This window comes from Rhipicephalus sanguineus, chromosome 2, assembly GCF_013339695.2.
Source record: "Rhipicephalus sanguineus isolate Rsan-2018 chromosome 2, BIME_Rsan_1.4, whole genome shotgun sequence".
NCBI lineage: Eukaryota > Metazoa > Arthropoda > Arachnida > Ixodida > Ixodidae > Rhipicephalus > Rhipicephalus sanguineus.
The window spans coordinates 105,784,922-105,803,597 of NC_051177.1; the positions used below are offsets into that span (position 1 = coordinate 105,784,922).

The 18,676-nt window shown below is 45.7% G+C and overlaps 1 protein-coding gene across 1 annotated transcript in view; it reads right to left on the minus strand.

The window, feature by feature from the left end:
- Nucleotides 1-2,057: 2,057 nt before the first annotated feature.
- The window catches only part of LOC119381787 (Down syndrome cell adhesion molecule-like protein Dscam2), a 113,535-nt gene continuing 96,916 nt past the window's right edge, over nucleotides 2,058-18,676 (minus strand). Inside the window, exons 21-30 of the mRNA XM_049412896.1 lie at nucleotides 18,235-18,490; nucleotides 17,146-17,238; nucleotides 16,128-16,358; nucleotides 10,737-11,048; nucleotides 8,527-8,694; nucleotides 7,279-7,604; nucleotides 6,229-6,295; nucleotides 5,152-5,239; nucleotides 4,378-4,505; nucleotides 2,058-3,592 (exon numbers count right to left, since the gene is read on the minus strand). Of these exons, the coding sequence (XP_049268853.1) occupies nucleotides 5,175-5,239; nucleotides 6,229-6,295; nucleotides 7,279-7,604; nucleotides 8,527-8,694; nucleotides 10,737-11,048; nucleotides 16,128-16,358; nucleotides 17,146-17,238; nucleotides 18,235-18,490 (1,518 nt within the window). The 3' untranslated portion in view covers nucleotides 2,058-3,592; nucleotides 4,378-4,505; nucleotides 5,152-5,174. The remainder of the gene's footprint in view (nucleotides 3,593-4,377; nucleotides 4,506-5,151; nucleotides 5,240-6,228; nucleotides 6,296-7,278; nucleotides 7,605-8,526; nucleotides 8,695-10,736; nucleotides 11,049-16,127; nucleotides 16,359-17,145; nucleotides 17,239-18,234; nucleotides 18,491-18,676) is intronic.

Consider the following 18,676-nt stretch of genomic DNA (forward strand, 5'->3'; position numbering starts at 1 on the left):
AACTTACAAGCTCTGTTTCTGCGTATTCACAACATTCCAATCACCACAAACGTGTCACTATGCGTGCAGTACATTTTTATGTGCCTGTACTTGCTTACTATGCATCCCATCTCGTTGCGCTTAGTGCGTAGTGATCGCCCATCAAGCTGTAAAACATTGTCTAAGGCACGAAACTAACAAAAAAAAACAACAACAAATATATAGTTGAAAACAATTGACTGGACGCGGATTGCAAAGTCGTACGCACATTTACGGATGGCGACTGTTTGCGCCGCCTTCTGCGTAGAATGGCAACAAGGAGAAACGTGGTAGGGCGAGGAAACACGCGATGGCAGCACCAACACGGGCTGGATGAGCCCGGGTCTTGAGCTTCCGCCTCTAGGCATTGTTTAGTTGGGGGCACTCGTGTGGCTCGACATAACCGAAGGTGCTGTGTTTATTATTGTCATATATACTAATAATAATATCTGGGGTTTAACGTCCCAAAACCAGGATATGATGATGAGAGACGCCGTATGTGGAGGGCTCCGGAAATTTCGACCACCTGGGGTTCTTTAACGTACACCTAAACCTAAGTACAGGAGCCTCAAACATTTTCGCCTCAATCGAAAATGCAGCCGCCTGCCGTATATACTACAAAAAATGTAATCTGTAAAAGTGCCACAGCAGCACGTCCGTGTGTCCTCAACGACATTTTCCCCTCACTCACATTCAAGGTTGTACGTAACGCGTTACCGGTATTCAATTACTTGTAATCACTTACATTTTCTTGTATTGTAATATATTCGATTACTTTCTCGAAACTGTAACGTTCTGGGTAATTCACTTACAATTTTATGTAATTGATTACCGGTAATCAATTACGTTTTTTTCCAAAATCAAGTTGTAACCAGTATTTTACGGCAGTTATCGTCCCGAAAAACATGCGACCGCTCGGCAGGGACCCTCCTCCCGGCCTGTCAGACGGGGACTCCCTACAGAGCCTATTCTTCTCACCTTCCCGTTGGCCTTACCTGCAACGCCTTACCCGAGCGCCAGCAACAGCGAGGCAGGACGCTTTATAGAGGACGTGGACGCTAGCATCGAAACACTGCCCAACTACGATCTGGTGCGCAAGGTGTTCCTGCGTTATAATCCCGCCCTTCCCTTCAGCGCAAGAATTGAGGGAGTGTTCAGTGTAGCAGCTGATCTCTTAACGAAGAAACGTGTAAGAATCAGCGACGACAACTTTGACAAACAAATGCTGTTGAAAGTTAACAACGGTTAATACATCAGAGAAGCCACGGTAAGCCGCCCAGCCTTCCCGCAAGCCTGCAGCCTTCTCTCTACCATGCAAGCCACAGTAGTTCGCTGTAGTTTGAGTAAACTTGTGGTGTTGTGTTAGAGCAATAAAAGTTTGAAGGAAAGGAACGCAAAAGTATCGATTACATTCCTGTAATTGCCCAGTTGCTATTCTGGGGATGTAATTGACCACAGTAATCAATTACATTTTAAAGGAAGTAATTGTATTTGTAATCGGTTACTTAATTTCTGTAACGTGTGCAAGTCTGCTCACGTTTGTAGCGATTAGATATTAGTTTCTTTTTATCCCCGAGCTCCATGCGGTAATGTTACTAACGGTTACGTGGAAGCCGGTAGTTTAATATCATACATATATGGATTAATTACATTGGAACATTTGCAGCATAGAGCAGAGTGTACTTACCAATGACTTGAAACGGAAGATCAGCCGGAGAGGCATGCAGGTTCGTGCTGAAGAAGATTACATTTGTTCGCTGAACAAAGTTTAAAATTATGAGTACGAATGTTTGCATGTTGAATGCACAAAAGAAGGAAGTCGTTGTTAATGCCGTATAACCCCCTAACGCATCGTTTTCGCTCGTCTCTCGTGGCACCTATACGGATAGGAAATTGCCGAAAGAGTAAAGCAACGCATTTCGCAGAGCGATGAATTGCGCTAGTTGGTGGTTGTACCACCTGTCTTTTTGTCCCCGTCTCGTCCCCGTCTCGTAATACGAAGCGGAAGAAGAAATCATGAACAACGCCTTTCGTTTTTATTGCTTTTTTATTATCGGCGAAATTCGCATGGATTCCGGTTGTAGTGCCGATTTTGGTTGTTTCTAACGAAACTTCATGTGAGGCGTCATTCACGTCCGTTCCAGAAAAGCTGCCGCCCTTGTTCCGCAGGGCTGTCTTTTAATAAACCATGTAGTTGTTTAAAACAACGCATATCTGTATGCGCTAGCGTCAGAGCACAATGCATGTACATAGGAACCACATATTATTATTCATTCCGGCACGTGTATCTTTTTGGACTGAACTCTTACGTCTTTTTTTGCGTGCCAATGACGCTTACAAAGTATGCTCGCAAAGATTGAACATCACACTACTTCAAATTCGTGAGCGTAATAAGATCTAAGAATTTTAGTTTTGTAGACGTTACCAGTGTTGTATACCTTAATGTTCTCAATCTCGGATATACACACTGATCGTTAAAACGCGCTCATAGTCATCTAAAAGACAAATGCTTGTAGCTAAGCAACAAGATAATTTCTCTCCGCCAGAGTTAACCCTGTCCTATAGGACAGGGTTAACTCAGGCGGAGAAATAGTAACTGGCCCATCATAGTTTAAATATGACTGCAATTTTGCACAAGAACACACTTACTTTTACCATCACTGCATTCACTGCGGAAGATCGAAACGTCCGCTAAAGTGCTCCATCATTGATGTTATATAGCTGATGGTTTTTGGAGCACATAGCTCTGTCATTGTGGATTCCCAAGTGGCTGCCGAAATGAGAACTTTCTCCAATCTTTCATCTAATCTACGGCGGCGCGTAACTTGCGCATACAAAAAGAAAAGTCACTGTTTGAAGTTCATCGATAGACACATGCTCGCGGTAGAATAACGGTTACCGTCGTCTTCAAGCTGGGCCCGATGTAGTTCTGTAGCAACAAGTCACGGTGCTTCGTGCGGGCCAACCCAGCAGTTTTGTCAAAGCGGTATCACTTAGTTACGGCACGATCAGTGCACTGCATCGGTTCATTCACAAAAGAACTTGATGTGCTGCGCGTGAAGTGCACGTTGTCGAAGACCAGCTTGTCCAAAGGCACTAGACGGTATAGTCTCTAATCCTCTAATCATAGTTCCAAGTGGCTGCAGAAGAGTCCATGTGGTTCTTTCCTCTTGCCATGCCATGAAAGTCTTGAGAGATGCACAGAGGCGCGACACAACTTTGCTGGAGGCAGGCTGCGAAGGGTACGGAAGGTTGCGGGTAGCTTATCAGTAAAGAAAAGCAGAATCATCAGTGCGGGAAAATAAAAGACACTTCATGTTTTGCTCTCAGAATCACATGGAAGGAGACTGCAACTCAGGGCGTGCAGGTCTCTCACGATGCGCCATGCGAGCGTTCTTCTCTGCGCTCCCGCAACTTTATGCCGTTGAATCAATCAGAAATTTGGTGCTGAGGTCAAACTTGGATCTTTTTTTTCTCTTTTTTGAGGTAGTCGTTCATCACATTACAGAAGTTTATGGCGAGCCACCGATGTAGCGTCCGAATTGAAGTGGCACCACTTTTCGCCACTGCACACCTGCACGAGAGAAGAATAAAAAAACAAGTTCACATCTACTATGGTTACCAAGACTTTGCTTTCACCATTACCTTCACTGTGCCTGCTATCAGTTATCCTATCCCGTTATATACGAGGTGAGGGAAAGTCTTCGAGATTATAACTTAGTTGCACAGACGTTCATTACCTACGTTGTTTAGTCATTATGAGTTATTGTTGTTAGGAAGACATTGTAATAATATGAAAGCATGAAATAAGGTGAGGCTCCAGACGAAAAACAAAGTTGCCCCAATGGAACAGACGACGTGCTCAAAAATGTCCCTAAAAGACGATCAAAACGACTGCTTGCATCTGTAAAACATTTTGAAAAGCCTCAGCATCTTTTACAATGTGCACTTTTGCCTTGTATTATACGAGGCATAGTTAACTTTAGCTACATATTTTGCTGATCGACTCCTTCATAGTTAACTTATTACTTATTCCATATAACCCTCTCGTGTCTCTGTAAGTACTCGTTCGACATATTAACGCGTACACATAGCGCAATCTTGGAGTTGCTGTGCGCTTCTCCAAGCGAAGTCAAATTGTGTTCTACCAGATTGTTTACAAATTAATTGCACGAAGCTTGGTGGGGACGTAACTACGTCAATTGAAGCCTTTGGCTTTTTTTTTTGTATTCGTATATTTATACGTCGCTGGTAATTTTCACATCACCGTTGCAGAAATATATTACCCTAAAGTGTCGTGTCTGGGCAGGACGTTTTGCCTTTCAGTTACTTAAACTACAGATATCTTCTCTAACTCACTTTCTGCTCCTGTTCTGTTGGTGGGGATTCTCTGTAAGGCACTCCGTCTTGGTAAGCGCTCCTAAAGTAGATTAACCGTTCTTTCGTTCTGTTGATGCCGCAGTAAAAGCTGGAAACGACTCACACATCTGAAAATAATAGGGGCAAGAACACAGAATCATTTTGTGTTTGGATCGAAAAGCACTGCAAGGGGCATGTATAGGCTGAGGCGTAGCTTTCTCATTCTCCTGGTGGTGATGGAGGGGAGGAGGGGAGGGGGGCTGTGTCACCCGGAACAAGACTAATTGTGCATCGAGGGAGGCACAAAACATGAATCCGTCCTTTCTGTGATCAAAATTTTGAAGTTTACTTAGAAGGTGTTCATCCCAGCAGTACACCACCTGAACAATAGCGTTAATGCGTGCTTGTTGCTGTATACCGAAAAGCAAGGCCAGAGCGAAGACGGGACACAACACAGAGGCGACAAGACAGCGCCCTGTCTTGTCGCCTCTATTTTTCGTCCCGTCTTAGCGTATACTACCTGCCTAGAAATAAACGAAACCGGTAATTGGGACTGCTAAGGTATGCGACTCGAGGCTAGACAGGCGGGCTTCACCCTGAGCCCTGGTCAAACAGCGTAAGGCGGGGGGGGGGGGGGTTGCATGGGTGTCGCGGGGAGGGCGAGGGGGCGTAAAAAGCACATTCCTGCCCTCTTCAACTCCTCTTCAACTGAAGCCTCTGTTATACATGTGGAGGTTTAGGTTTAGTTACCTGTGCCTACAGGTTTCAACTTACAGCGAACCTCCCGTGATGCAAGGCTAGCTGCTCTCCGTCTCGGCGCTCTCCTTGCTTGTTTCGAGGCTCGCTGTCGTCCGTGACAAATCTGCCGGGTACAAGGTAGGTATTTCAATACCTGCGATCGCATGTCGGTTGAAGGAACTTTTTTTTTGCTTTGCCATAAAAGATTTGACTAGTAGACCACAATTCCACAAGATTGCGAGATTGTCAGCACAAAATTGGACCCATTTTTATCTCTTGTAACGTCATTCAATTGATTTAGGATAACTTGAATGTCGTCGGCACCACGACGTTTCACGGAGTAGTACAGACTTCCTTATTCGTGGTTCGATTATTCCGATAACGTTAGCGACCAAAAACTGTCAAATAGATTTGAAAACATATTTTCTTCAGCCCCTTTTTGAACGTAAATGAGTTTTTTTTTCTTACCGCGAATATTTTCGCATCGGACTCACGTGTCACCACAGACCAATATATGATAGCACGCATGCGCGGACAATGTTAAGATATGCAATCACGCAAATATTCTTAGTCAGGTCAAGTGGTTCTCCAGGCGAAAGGGCACCGTAAATACAGCGCTTGGTTTGGAAAGCTTCAGTAGTGAGGTACGCGGGCATAACCATGGTTTGCCTGAATATGTAAAAAAATTCAAATGTAGGCCATAGTAGTGCCCAAACTTATAATTGCCTATACCAGGGGTCCGCAACCTGCGGCCCGCGGGGCAGTATTATGCGGCCCCCTGCACGACGTCAGTGCCCCCCCCCCCTTCCCTTGTTACTTCCTATCTGAAGGCCAATGTGGTAGTTGTGACCGCAAATGGGGTTAGACAGGAACAAAGAAACATGGCATACAGTTGGTATTGTCTCCCATCTTCACACTTATCCAGATAACGGCTTCACTTTGTTTCATTGCAAAGGTCTATAGGTCAAGGAAGGGCCTTCATTGCCCCCTACCCCCCCCCCCCCCCCCCGCTGTCTCGCCTTTATTTAACTCGGCCCTGCGCCTAAAAAACTTACCGACCCCCAAGTTCAACCTATACTAAGAATGTTTGACGTTACTGGATTCCTTACTCACCTTGCCTCGGCGACATGCAACTTGCTAGTCTTTCAGCAGAAGCAAGAAGGTCATCGCGCTCTTCAAGCTAAAAAAAATCAGAGAGAATATAAGAGAACGTTACAAAAAAATCAGTATTTCTCAAAGACGACAGAGCTTGTTATAGTCGTAAGATATTACCAATTTAGAGTTGTTGCCGATCACGTAAGGGTTAGCCCGACTTCGTCTAGAATTGGAACAAATTTGTACAACGCGATCTTGTAATCGCGTTTATGAAGAATTTCTTTGTATAATAATGTGGTAATCCCTCCTGCTGAATACTGCTAGCTTAATTCATGGATGCTCACAATGTTGAACATTGCGAAAGTGGAGGATTATTAGGTGTACATCGTAACGTTATAAAACCTTTAATATTTCTACGAAGCTTACTGTTGCGAAGCGCGAATTATTGTTCAATATTCACGGAGTTCGTCATAACCATAGTGATCCTGATGCATTTACAAAGAGTACATTTATCTAGGCTCAGTGGTAAGAGGGGCGACCGAGATCGCGAAATGAATTTTCATACGAATGGGTAAGGAAGAATAAAGGCGGGAATACAGAATTAAGGCGACATAAAAATTTCGACATAGGAACTAAGAAGAACCAGCGTATGTTACAAAAGGCACATGAAGACTACAAGACGGTCACTCAAGCCGGTGTACGACTGCAGGTTTAATTGACGGCCTCGTGATTAGATTTTTCTGAACGAGAGACATGTGAAGCTACAGCCCGGTTGATGCAACCGAATTATCATATAACTCACCTTTTATGTTGTATATACGTTTCTAGGATATGTTGTCTAGCATGTATGTAGTTTACATGCATGCATACGTGTGTACATCTGCTTCCTACGTTTTAAAAGTACGCCTTGTCCCCACTGTAGTTCCGCAATAACATTAAAAGCAGATGTTTTCAATGTAACCGTAACGCTCTACACAAAAACCTGTCCAGGTCACTTCAGTTGAGGCAGCTCGAAACCGTTGATGTTACGAGACCTACACGCAGCCATTACTCAAAGTGTTTGTGTACCTTTTGCACTGTGTTAGTCGGTGCGAAAGGCACGGCGTACATGTGATCCTGCTTCTTCCCACCGCTCGCTTCCGCTTCCACTTTGTAATCTTCGTGGATGGTGGCCAGGCTGTGCGCCCACGTTTTGCAGCGCCCGCCATCGCCATCCGCTGGCACGTTGTACGACGTCGGTTGGGAACGCAGTGGCGACGGCCAGTAGACTTTCTCCGTAGGAGGTCCCGTGGTCGCCGGTTCTAGTCCTGCTTTCTCCCACACCGTCATGGGCACCGTGTCAATTGACTTTGTAGTCGTTCTTGAAGCCTGACCAGCTTCTCCCGGGCGCCACACTGAAAGAAAGCACGCAATGACTTAGCGCTGTAAACTCCGCCTTTACGCCCTAAGGACGTCCGCCGTGGTGGTATAGGGGTGGTTACGGTGCTCGTCTGCCGCCTTGAATGTCGCGGGTTTGATCCGGGCCGCGGCAATTGCATTTCGGTGAAGGCGAAATGCCAAAGACCCGTGTACAGCAGTGCGATGTTTTTGCACGTTCAAGAACATCAAATGGTCAAAATTTCTAGAGCCCTACGCTACGACATGCTTCATAATATTATCGTGGTTTGGGCCCGTTAAACGTCAGAAATTATTATTAATGCCCTGGGTATGGGCTGAAATTTCCTAATGGCGCAATTTGTAACGTGTTCACAACACGCGAATTCAGGGTGTCATAAAACATATTATGCAAAGACCTGCTGTCTTTGCTCGACATGTGTGGACGTTTGAATGCTGGCTTGGCTACTTCGCAAAATGCTGAATTTTGGCGTACTGGTACTTCGCTACTTTGAGAACTGATGAAGATTATAAAGGGGCTGGGTACCACTCAAATGCACTTGTAGTAGTATCCTTTAAATAGTTTACAACGGGCTCTAGAAACTAGGCCGCTCCTCCAGCTTGCGCTGTGACTGCACTGGATGTTCCACACAGGCCTGGCGTTCTTTTTGATTTCCAAAATAGTTCAGCATCTTTTAAGAAAGCTTGTGATAAGAAGTGTACTAGCTGCACAATCCGCGTGCGTTAATGCCTGGTAAATGTTTCGTCGTTAACGCACACTGGTGTCTGCTGCCAATACTTTATCGAGGTGGTTGAAATTATTAGGCAGTGGTCACGACGCTGCCACATGGCTTTGATTAGGAGCTGCCGTGGATGAATAGATATTATAAATCATGTACATTATTTAAACTAAGTTGTAGAAGCTACAATGCATAAACTTACGCAGACGTCGTCGCTGAAGTGCTGCAAGTCTTCTTCGCGAGACTGTGCAGCCCACAACCACTGTTACCAGCAGAGTGACTACTAGGAAACACACGAGAGGCACGATAACATGAATTCTGCGTCTTTGGGACTCGATCACTTGTATCCAGTGAGGTGGCGGCACGGTGCCTGCGCAAAAGTATGTGATCGATGAGTGAAAATATGCCCAGGCCTTGAATGCATATTTGTGAACACAGATCACACACTAGAGTTATTGTGTATGGCTGGGGGGTTGAGTGAACGAGGTGAGCAAATGAGGGTATTTCTGCAGCCAGGAGCGCGGCTCAGCCTCTGCGGAGAAGGAAGTTGCGGAAGAAAAGATGAGAACAGGTAGATAAGAAGATGGAGGGAAGCGCAGCCTTTGGGTCCGGTACGTGGCGAGGGACACATGGTTCCTACAACCATCTATTTAGCCGTTTGTCCTGAAGGTAGTACAGGACCACCTCGAAGACCTGACTGTACATCCGGGCAGGAAAGCAGACATCCCACTGTGTTTCCGGCGGAAGCTTCTATAGCGGCAAATTGTGGAAGCTATCCCTATCGGAAAAAACAGCGTTCCCAGTGCCTTTCAGCGCACTGGGTGGCACTGGAAACGCTGTACATTGTGTCCCAGTGTACTACAGCGCGCTGGGAGGCACTGGGACAAACTGTACAGCGTGGCCAGTGCCGCCCAGTGCGCTGAAAGACGCTGGGAATGTTGTACAGTGTGGCCAGTGTCTTACAGCGCACTGGGAGGCACTGGCCGCGCTGTACAGTGTCTGCCCGAGCACTTGGAACACTGGCAGCACATTGGAAAAAACTGGGCGCGCCGGGTGCAATTCATATAAGAGTTGGTATTGGTTCGCGAGAAGTCGAAAGAAAAACTTGTCGAATATCTTAAAAATATTATTCTATTCTGTGTCCTACACATCTCCAGCTTAAGTTTTAGTTAAGCGACGGACGTACGTATACGCTAAAGCAATCATTTGCCGAGCGCGCCCGCTTTCTCAGAAGTGTGTGATCGAGTGTCGTAAATGTAGTTCATATAACTGCATCGAAAGAACTGATCATTCGCAACACAATATGACATTAGTATCAGTCTGATAATACCATAAACCTACTCTAGCAGCCAGTCCTTTCATATGGGCTCGTACCGCTGAAAGCTGGACGTCACCGGCCACAGTGAGCCAATGTAACGCTGAATCTCGGCGTTTTTAGCTTCTGATTCATGTAGTCGAATGTGCAAATATGGCGACGCATGAGTCAGGTATGATCGAAATTACATTTGAATGGTTATTAGATTCTTCGTAATTGAATATCCACGTTGCTCACAGCGATCGTGGCGCACGGAGTACAGCTCTAAGCCTAACGGTCGGTTCGGCTAGGATGGAGTACTGTGGCTATATAGTACACGGAACGTAAACAGAAAGGACAGAAAATGTGTTCAAACGGGTGACGAAAACTAAAGTGTTCAGTGTGCAGGTCAGTTGCACATTGTTTTTACATAGGTATGACTAACTGCTTAGCGAGTGAGTGCGATTGCCGCAACACAGGTTACGATAATATTTTTTTGCGGCAAAACGTGCCAGATAGACGTTTTAATTCTAGGTAGCACATAAAAAACAAATTAAGCACCTTCGCTTAGGTTATCGCGAGCACGAAGAGACTGAAATCTGCGTTTCTAAACGAGAAAAATGAAAATAATGGCTACCGGACGTAGTTGAAAGGTGAAGTAAAAAGCAATCGTCTCTCGTCTTCCAGGTGTAGTGCAGCGGTAACGTGTCAGATTCAGGATACATGGTGCGTCCAGGTGGTGGGTTCGATCCCGCTCGCTCTAGTTTATTTTTTTTTTTTGAGGTTCTTTTTTTTTGTCGCAGTGCGCACGTATCAGCCCTAATTACGGTCTGGGTATGACCACAGTTTTTAAAAACAATTTAAAAGCCCTATTTCGGCCCGTAACGGGTGACCCAGTGTGTAGTGTGCAGTGCGCCAGCGTCCAGCGTGCCTCGTGCAGCGTGCCAGCGTCCCAGTACCCAGCGCCACACTGGTCCAATAAGCAGGTATGGCACTGGGACAGTGCCACTGGGTTTTCCGATAGGGATGGCAGCATCGTGTGGGCGTGGTGCGGAGTAGAAGGTACACTCGAATATCTCTAGTGTAAGAAGCCCGGTGCGAGAAGGAAGCGGACGTACCACCGGCGAGTGTAAGTGTGGCGAAGACGTATTCGGCCTCCGTGGAGCCAGCTTCGTTGTCCGCCGTGACGAGCAGCTGGTACCAAGTCGCCGGCGCCAAGTCATCAATTGTCACATGGGTGTCGTGCGCCAACGCAAGCTCCGAAGCATGCCTCGTGGCGGCCGGTGTCCAGTCATCTGGTGACGATTGCCGTTTGTAGAGGACAGTGAAGGATGAAATTGGACAGCCTCCGCTTCTCCAGGTGCTCAGCCGAAGGGTCACCCAGGTTACGTTGGCGGCCACGAACTCCCGCATGTCTGGTGCCACGGGAACTGTGAACGAGTCAACGTTGAGGTGGCGTAAATGCGCGGTGAGGAAATCTTTCGTGTTTATGAGAATCCAAGTACACTGATGGCAAGACTATTTCGGCGCCCTAAAAACCACAAGCTGAAGAAAAAGACAGACGTTCAATAATAATTGCTGATTTCTAGATGGTTCTGGCCAGGGCTGGGTAAAGATACTTTGAAATTGTATCGCGATACGATACAAGATACCCAGGCAAGAAGTATTGGAGATACAGATACAAGGTATTACCGCAATAATTGTATCCGATACGATACGTGCCAAATGTATCTTAAGATACTTCGATACATTCGCAAATTTGTTAATATAGACCACCATAATGTAGTAGCGAACGCCTGTGCACAAAAACCTTTGCTTGAAAACTTCTTTATTGTGACCAATTTTGTTTCACTTTAATGAAATGTCTGTTAGTGTCTCAAAAGTTTTGTCCTTCTTGCTCAAAGCGCATTAGTTTACTTCCAACATAACTTATTGGGGTGTGTTTCGACTGCTTAACAGGACAGCTGTCCACTGACAGCGGCTCTTGCTTGTCATTTTTGTAATTGATGAGAGTCGCTGCTCCGCTTGCCGACCACCTAGCCGGTCGCCATCTAATCACAAGAACTTCAATAAGAAGCCTTCGCACGATGGCGGAAATACCGGTGTGGAGTTTTCCCTTGGCTGTAAAAGACCGTTTACGCAATACCGAATCGCCGGTGTACAGCAGCGACAACGCTGCTAGCAACATTTTTTCGTGACGCATTGTGTATACGTATAGCTCATAAAACTGCAATGACTTTTCATTTTCTACTTATCTGCTGGCGTAAAGCGTTCGTTATCAATATACTCACTAATGTACAATCTTTTAACAATTTTCCTTCAACGAGAGAACATGTGCACCCCAGAAATACCTAATACCTATTATATTATCACGTGGTGGTGACGATGAAGAAGGCGGCAGTCGCTCTGGTAGAAACAAAACTGCTCATTGGGCAAACTTGTGCCCAGAAAAATAAGTAACTCAATGTACAAGCAAAAGAACGCTGTATACTGATAGCGGCAATAAATGTCGTTGGCCTTCGGTGTTCTGATCATCGGCAGAGCGCGTGGTCACATCAGCGATCGAACCTTCCAGCGTTACTGCTGGTGCTCGCGTAAGCTCCTGAATGAACTACATGCAGTGCTCGCGTCGTGCGCATAATTTTAATAATAATTGTTGCGGTTTTGCATCACAAAACCACAATATGATTACGATGGATGCCGTAGTGGAGGGCCACGCTGGGTTCTAAACGACCACCTGGGGGTTTTAGACCACCTGGGGTTTTCGACCACTTGGGGTTCTTTAACGTGCACCTAGATATGTACACGGGCCTCGAGCATTTCGCCTCCATCGAATTGCGGCCGCTGCGGCTGGGATTTGCGCGTAATCTTAACGGAACAATCTGAAACAACCGCGAAGATTCCGAAACATCGCGGTGCGGCTTGAGCCGAGCACTGCTAATAATTTTTTTTCGGTTTAAACCCAATCACACCAAAATAAAGAAATAAGAGCACGTGGCAGTATAGTTGTACAAATCGTCGCAGCACACCGCTGCTATTCACGCTATTTCCACCTATAGCTCCGATTACCTGGCGATTAGTAATAGTAGAAAGAAAAAAAATTAGGGAGGCCTAAAAAAGGAAAACAAATATATGTAAATAAAATAGAAAATCCGTTCTGTGTCAAACATTCAGCGTGAATAAGTATTGAAACACGATGCAGGCGGCACCCCTAATAGCTACGTCAAGTAAGCATGAGGTATCGTCAACTTACTTGTCAATGTTAGACAATAAAATATTTAGTGCCTATGAAAAATTGACTGAAACGGCTTGTTGGGACGCCCATGAGAAAAACAGATCATTTGGTATAGCAATGTTTCTCGAATCTCTTTCCTAACAACTTTAAGGCGGCTCCTAATTATTTCCATAATTACAATGCAAGCTCAATTTCGCTGTTTTACTAAGCAATAAGCAGGAAGTTTGGTACTGTATACTCACTTCGCGCCCACATAATTCCATATCTGCTTTCAAAGTCGCCTTGGCAGAACAGTAAACTCAAGTGAAATATAAATGCGTAAACAGTAGCAGAAATAAAGCACACAGTTCAAAGTAAGAATAAAGCAGAGCTTATTTTAGCAGCACGTTACAAGAGACATATTGCTGTTACCAGACCGGGAAAAAAACGTTCAGAGTCCTAGGTAATGTACGGGACGCACAAGATGGACCAACAATGCACTCGTGCTAACAATCAAATTATGATTTCAAAAAACTCTTTGAATAAATATAGCAGGAACATAATAATAATAATCGTTAGGGTTTACGTCCCGAAACCATGGTACGATTATGAGGGACGCCGCAGTGGAGGGCTCCAGAAATTTCGACCACCTGGAGTTCTTCAACGTGCACCCGAATCGAAGTACGCGAGCCTGAAGTATTTTCGCCTCCATCGAAAATGCGACCGCCGCGGCCGGGATTCGATCGACAGCAGGAAGATAGAGTACATGAACATATCTTCTGCTAGGTAAACGCTTCAGCTATTAGGTCTAGCATCGGTACTAGTGGTGCTATAGTTAGGATCTTATTTGCACATAAGTCAATCGCATGTAATGCCCCTGACACACGGGCAAAAGTAAAGTGCTTTGAAGTAAACCACTTTTGTCGCCCAAAGGGACCATTTTCAGAAAGAAGTTGCGCCGATGACACACGGCACCGGACTAGTGCTTCAGGTGGTTCCTCAGAAGAACGCCGAAAATAAATGGCGCTTCTTCTGCGAGCGATGTATTTTTAAAAAAGCTACGCATGTAGATCACTTTTAGCGCTACCAGAACTCGAAAACGTTTGTTTTTAATGTTTGACGGCTTATAATATTGCTCACGTTCGTATATTTTTTTCTTTTTTTTTTTGCATTTTAGCAGCGACCTCGATTGGTTTTGCAACTATGAACAGTCGGTGTTTTGGTACCCACGTTCTTGCCGTCCTTTCTCACGTTTGTGTCAAAGTGCCGGCGTGACGCGTTTTATTCATAGCGTTATTCACACAACTGTGATCACGTGATGGATTAGCGGAGTAATTAGCGATAGCGATAAAGGAAGAGTTGCGGTAATCCTGACGCTTGTTGCTCTCGGATTTCTTGATGGTTAGATTAACGCAGCGCAGGCGAAAGTCAAACGACTACTCGCGAGAGCCTTTACAAAAGAGCGCAGAGACGCGCCTTCACATTACACGAGCGAACAAATGCATACAACAGAGGCGACCGAAGCCAACGCACACCCGACGCGCTTCTCGCTAAGCGTTCTTGTGGGACGTGGACCGCGTATGGCAAGCACGCCGATGAGCGTCCCTTGCAGCGCACTCGCAGGTAGCGTGGAGTCGCGTGTTCCTCGATAAGTGAGTTGACCTTGCAGATCGGGTTTTGCAGGCACAGTGATGACAACACACATTGAAGACACCGTGGCGGCGCCAGTGACGTGATGCGGGCGTGCGAGAGTATAGTTACTGTAAACACAAGGAACACAAGCGTGACGCGCGCGACGACACACAACGTGTGGGTTTGACAACCGGCGACAGCCCGCACTGTGCCACTGTCAACACCAACGTGGCGGCGCCAGTGACGTGATGCGGGCGTGCGAGAGTATAGCTACTGTAAACATTTACTGTTTAACAAATCGCTTCACTACTGGAAATGAACACATTTTCTCTATAGGGGAAGAAATCACGGGGCAACCTAGCGTTGTGACACGCTTTCTTCTATTGATCAGCTCTGCACACTGTGTGCGAGAGTACTCCCTTACTGCCCGAAAAGTAGATGCGGCATCTGCTTTTCGGAAAAGAACCTTTGCCAGAAAGGAGTTACTCCTTTGTCGTGTGTCACTGCGCCTGAACGCCTTTCCGGAAGATGTCCCCCAGTCTAAAGGACTTTAGAGTGCCCGTGTGTCAGGGGTATAAGTCGAACTTACATCGACAAGACCCTTTAAATCGCTGATGTGTGAAAGCCACGAGACGCAAAGCAACCCTATATGCTTCAGATTTCGTAACGAAGCATTACGCAGGGTAGCGGCATGAGAATTTGCGCGATAATCGCAGCACGCATTGTGATACGCGGCGCTGGACAGTGGGTAAGGGTAAGTGTCATGGCACTGGCACAAATAAAAAGAAACAAAATCGAGAAAAAAAAGGCACGTGAGCTAAGCATAGACGTTCGCGCGCTTGTTCTTTCGAGACTACGCGAGCGCTGTTATGTTGCTCTGCTCCACCAAAAATGACGCACACACCCCATCGCCTGCCCTCACTGGTGGACTCTGGCGGAAAAATAAAATTATGTCACTGCGCTTAGTTTCATTCAGGTGGTTAAGTAGCAGGTACCAGCTTGAGAAGAGGAGATGAGCCAGCGATTGTTGTTTCGTTCGGTGGTGTTCCTATAGGAGTATCTTGTATATTAAAATACACGATACATCATTGAATGTATCGGGAATACAGATACAGATACTCGTCTTGCGAGACGTATCGCGATACAGAAACAAGATACCCAAAGAGTATCTAAGGTAGTATCTAAGATACATGTATCTTCGATACTGCCCAGCAGTGGTTCTGGCTGTAATCGATGTGTATGGAAGATTGTATTCTGTACGCGTGCGAAATAGAGTGGTAGAAAATGGAAGAGAGTAGGCTAATCGCAACAAATGCGGTGACAATGCTACATTATCAAAGCACATAGAATAGAAGCTACATTACTTTGACATCAAAAAATAGGCTTCTAATACTGAGAGGTACTATACTTTGCCTTGAGTATGACTGTTCGCAGACCTGGAAAAAAATGCAGCTTTGAGAAATAGTTACGCTTGCAGTCGGAGCTGTCAACTGCAAACGTATTCCAACAAAAGTTTCTCGTGGCCGCACGTAGATTGCATTTCACTTTTCTTTCCTGTCACACAATGTTTTTGTTAAACATTTACTTTTCGCGTTTTTTGCTACTTCCTGTGACAAAGCTTACCCGGGCAAATGCCGAGGACGGCACCGCTCATACCACCTACCTGAACCATCCGTCTTAGCCAAGACGACGTTGCTTCGGGCTCCTCGGCCAGCGCCATTGAAGGCCACCACGTAGAATGCGTAGCTGCGACCGCAGCCCAAACCACGGAAGGCGTGCGTCGATCGTTCGGCATCTGTCTGTACGGAAGACCAATCCGATGACGTCGGCGCTTTCTCAGAAACGGGGGTTCGTCGTTCTGGACTCGGTTCGGCCTTGTTGAAGAGGAGGTAGCCTGCGCAAATGGTTTTACAGCGCCTGTAATTCAGCAAACCAGACTGGTGGGCTAGCTTGCACTGCGTATCTTGAGTTTTAGCGCGAATAAATCCAATGACACAGCGCTACAGATTAGAAGACACAGTAGGGCTATGTCCTCGCGTCATCATTTGGGCCTTGGTGTTTCTTTGCGATGAAACATAAAGTTATGCATTTAATTCATTGCATTGCAAGTCGGTGGTAGTGCTGACTAATATAATAATAGCTTCCAAATGACATGACGAAAACGGTGGGCGTTAAGCCTAAATTACGGCAACTCTAAAAAAATGTTGCTGATCTATTTGTTTCTCTTCTGACTTCAGCACGAAGACGGGAAATGAACATGCTGATGAAGTTACCGGGATTTCTCGCGAATTTGCCATCCAGTGACTGATCTCGCTGTCATGAACAGATGCAGCTACTAAGCTTCGCAAGCTCGCCCGACATGCCACGGGATCCATATTGAAAACGTCAGATTGCCGGAGTACCTTTCTGTGTTTCTATTAGCTAGACCAACCTCATCAGTGCCGTATCACATCTGGACTTTGTCTAATCTAGATAACTGCCATTAGTCTACTGTGACCTGCCATAGCTTTTAGTAGTACCTTTGCTACACAGCATCTAAATGGCCAACAGCGCCACACGTGACATTTGCGGCCGCAGTCCTTGCCTTTACCCTTTCAACAGTACGCGTATACTCAGAACGAAAAAATTAGCGAAACAAACAAAAGTGTAAACGAACACAGCGGTCCGTCCTGAGGTCTTACCGTCGACAGGCTGGTCGTTTGACACATCCCAGCTGAGGTTTATAGAAGATGAGGTTGATGAAACTAACTTTAGCCGAGGAGCACCAGGTCGATCTGCGAAAGAATATTGTACAGAATGCAAAAATTACACACGTTGCCAGCTTATACGGTTAAGCTACGTGTGTTCATTAATCGTTACGCGTACAAAAAAGCATTCGAGTGACGTACAAGGAACAGGCTGCTTGAAAAGGCAAGTCATTTAATGAAAGAAAACCACAGGCATACAACGAGAACAGACTGGCAAATACGTATTCATGCCATATTGACAGTATCATAGATGCTGATTTTAGGTTTTTTTTAAATGTGTCTATCATACTTTAGCATCAGATGCATGTCTTGTTTTTTTTTTTCAAATTGTTATACGTTGTGCGAGAGCACGTGTTGTTTGCATAGATTGTATAGGCGGTGAACACCGGGCCACATATCGTCTACCATAAAAGCAGGCAAAATAGGCAGACAAAAGTGTTCGTTTTGAAAATGTGCGGAGCTACGACAATGTAGCAATACGTCTTACGCAAGGTTAAGAATCGATATACATTCGCCCGTACTTTTTATTGAAATAGAAAATAAATTAAGGAGTTGTCACTATTGTTTGGTGACCGCTACCCCTTTCCACAGAGTTCTTAAAATAAAAATTAAGACACGAAAATATACAGGCCTACGTCCGCTCAGTAACCATCGCAAATATTGGTGTCTTCAAAAAAAAAACGTTGGAGCACTGTTATTGTTTTGCGGTTTATCATAGAGGGCCATGGGCCTAGTATTTTCGCCAACGAAAACGTTCGCTCAGAGTGACGCGTGTGAAGTTCCTGTTCGAGTCGCCGTCTATGTGCCATTATAGTAGGCTGCTTAGGCTCGACTGTATAAGCTACGCAAGCGTCACCCATGAACTGTTAGTGTCTTGAAATGCTTATCTACGCAGCAAACACGCAGACGCACATTTGCATGCCTCAGGAAAATTGAACCGTTACCGGTGTAACGTCACCATATATATCATTGATGTGGCCTAATTTCTTATGACAAAGTTGTGTACACGCGAATTAAGCTTACCAAAGTCTAGCGTTTGCGCGGCCACCTCTTCTGATGCCGGTCCGGCACCTTTGGCGTTGAAGGCTTGCACGACGATGCTGTAGCGGGTGCGGGGTCGCAGTTCACGCAGGTGACACTCTTGATGCTGCTGCTCGCCAGGAGACGACTGAGCACTGTTTTGCAGTGTCTTATACGAATACGGCAGGCCGCTACCCCGAACACGATAGCCCACGTAGTAACCTTGCACAGGACCATTCGTGTTTTCCTCCGGTGGTTCCTGAGGTGTTGGGGGCGAAGACAGTATTAAGAAATCAGCAATTAGCCTTTTTTGTTTATATGCTCTTTAAACATCCCTTGTTCGTAATACGGCACGTTGCTTTCAACGGCTTCTATTCAATTAACAACCTCCAAAGTCTTGCGTATTGTAACACCCAAACTATTATGCAAATCGCACACAGTGGAA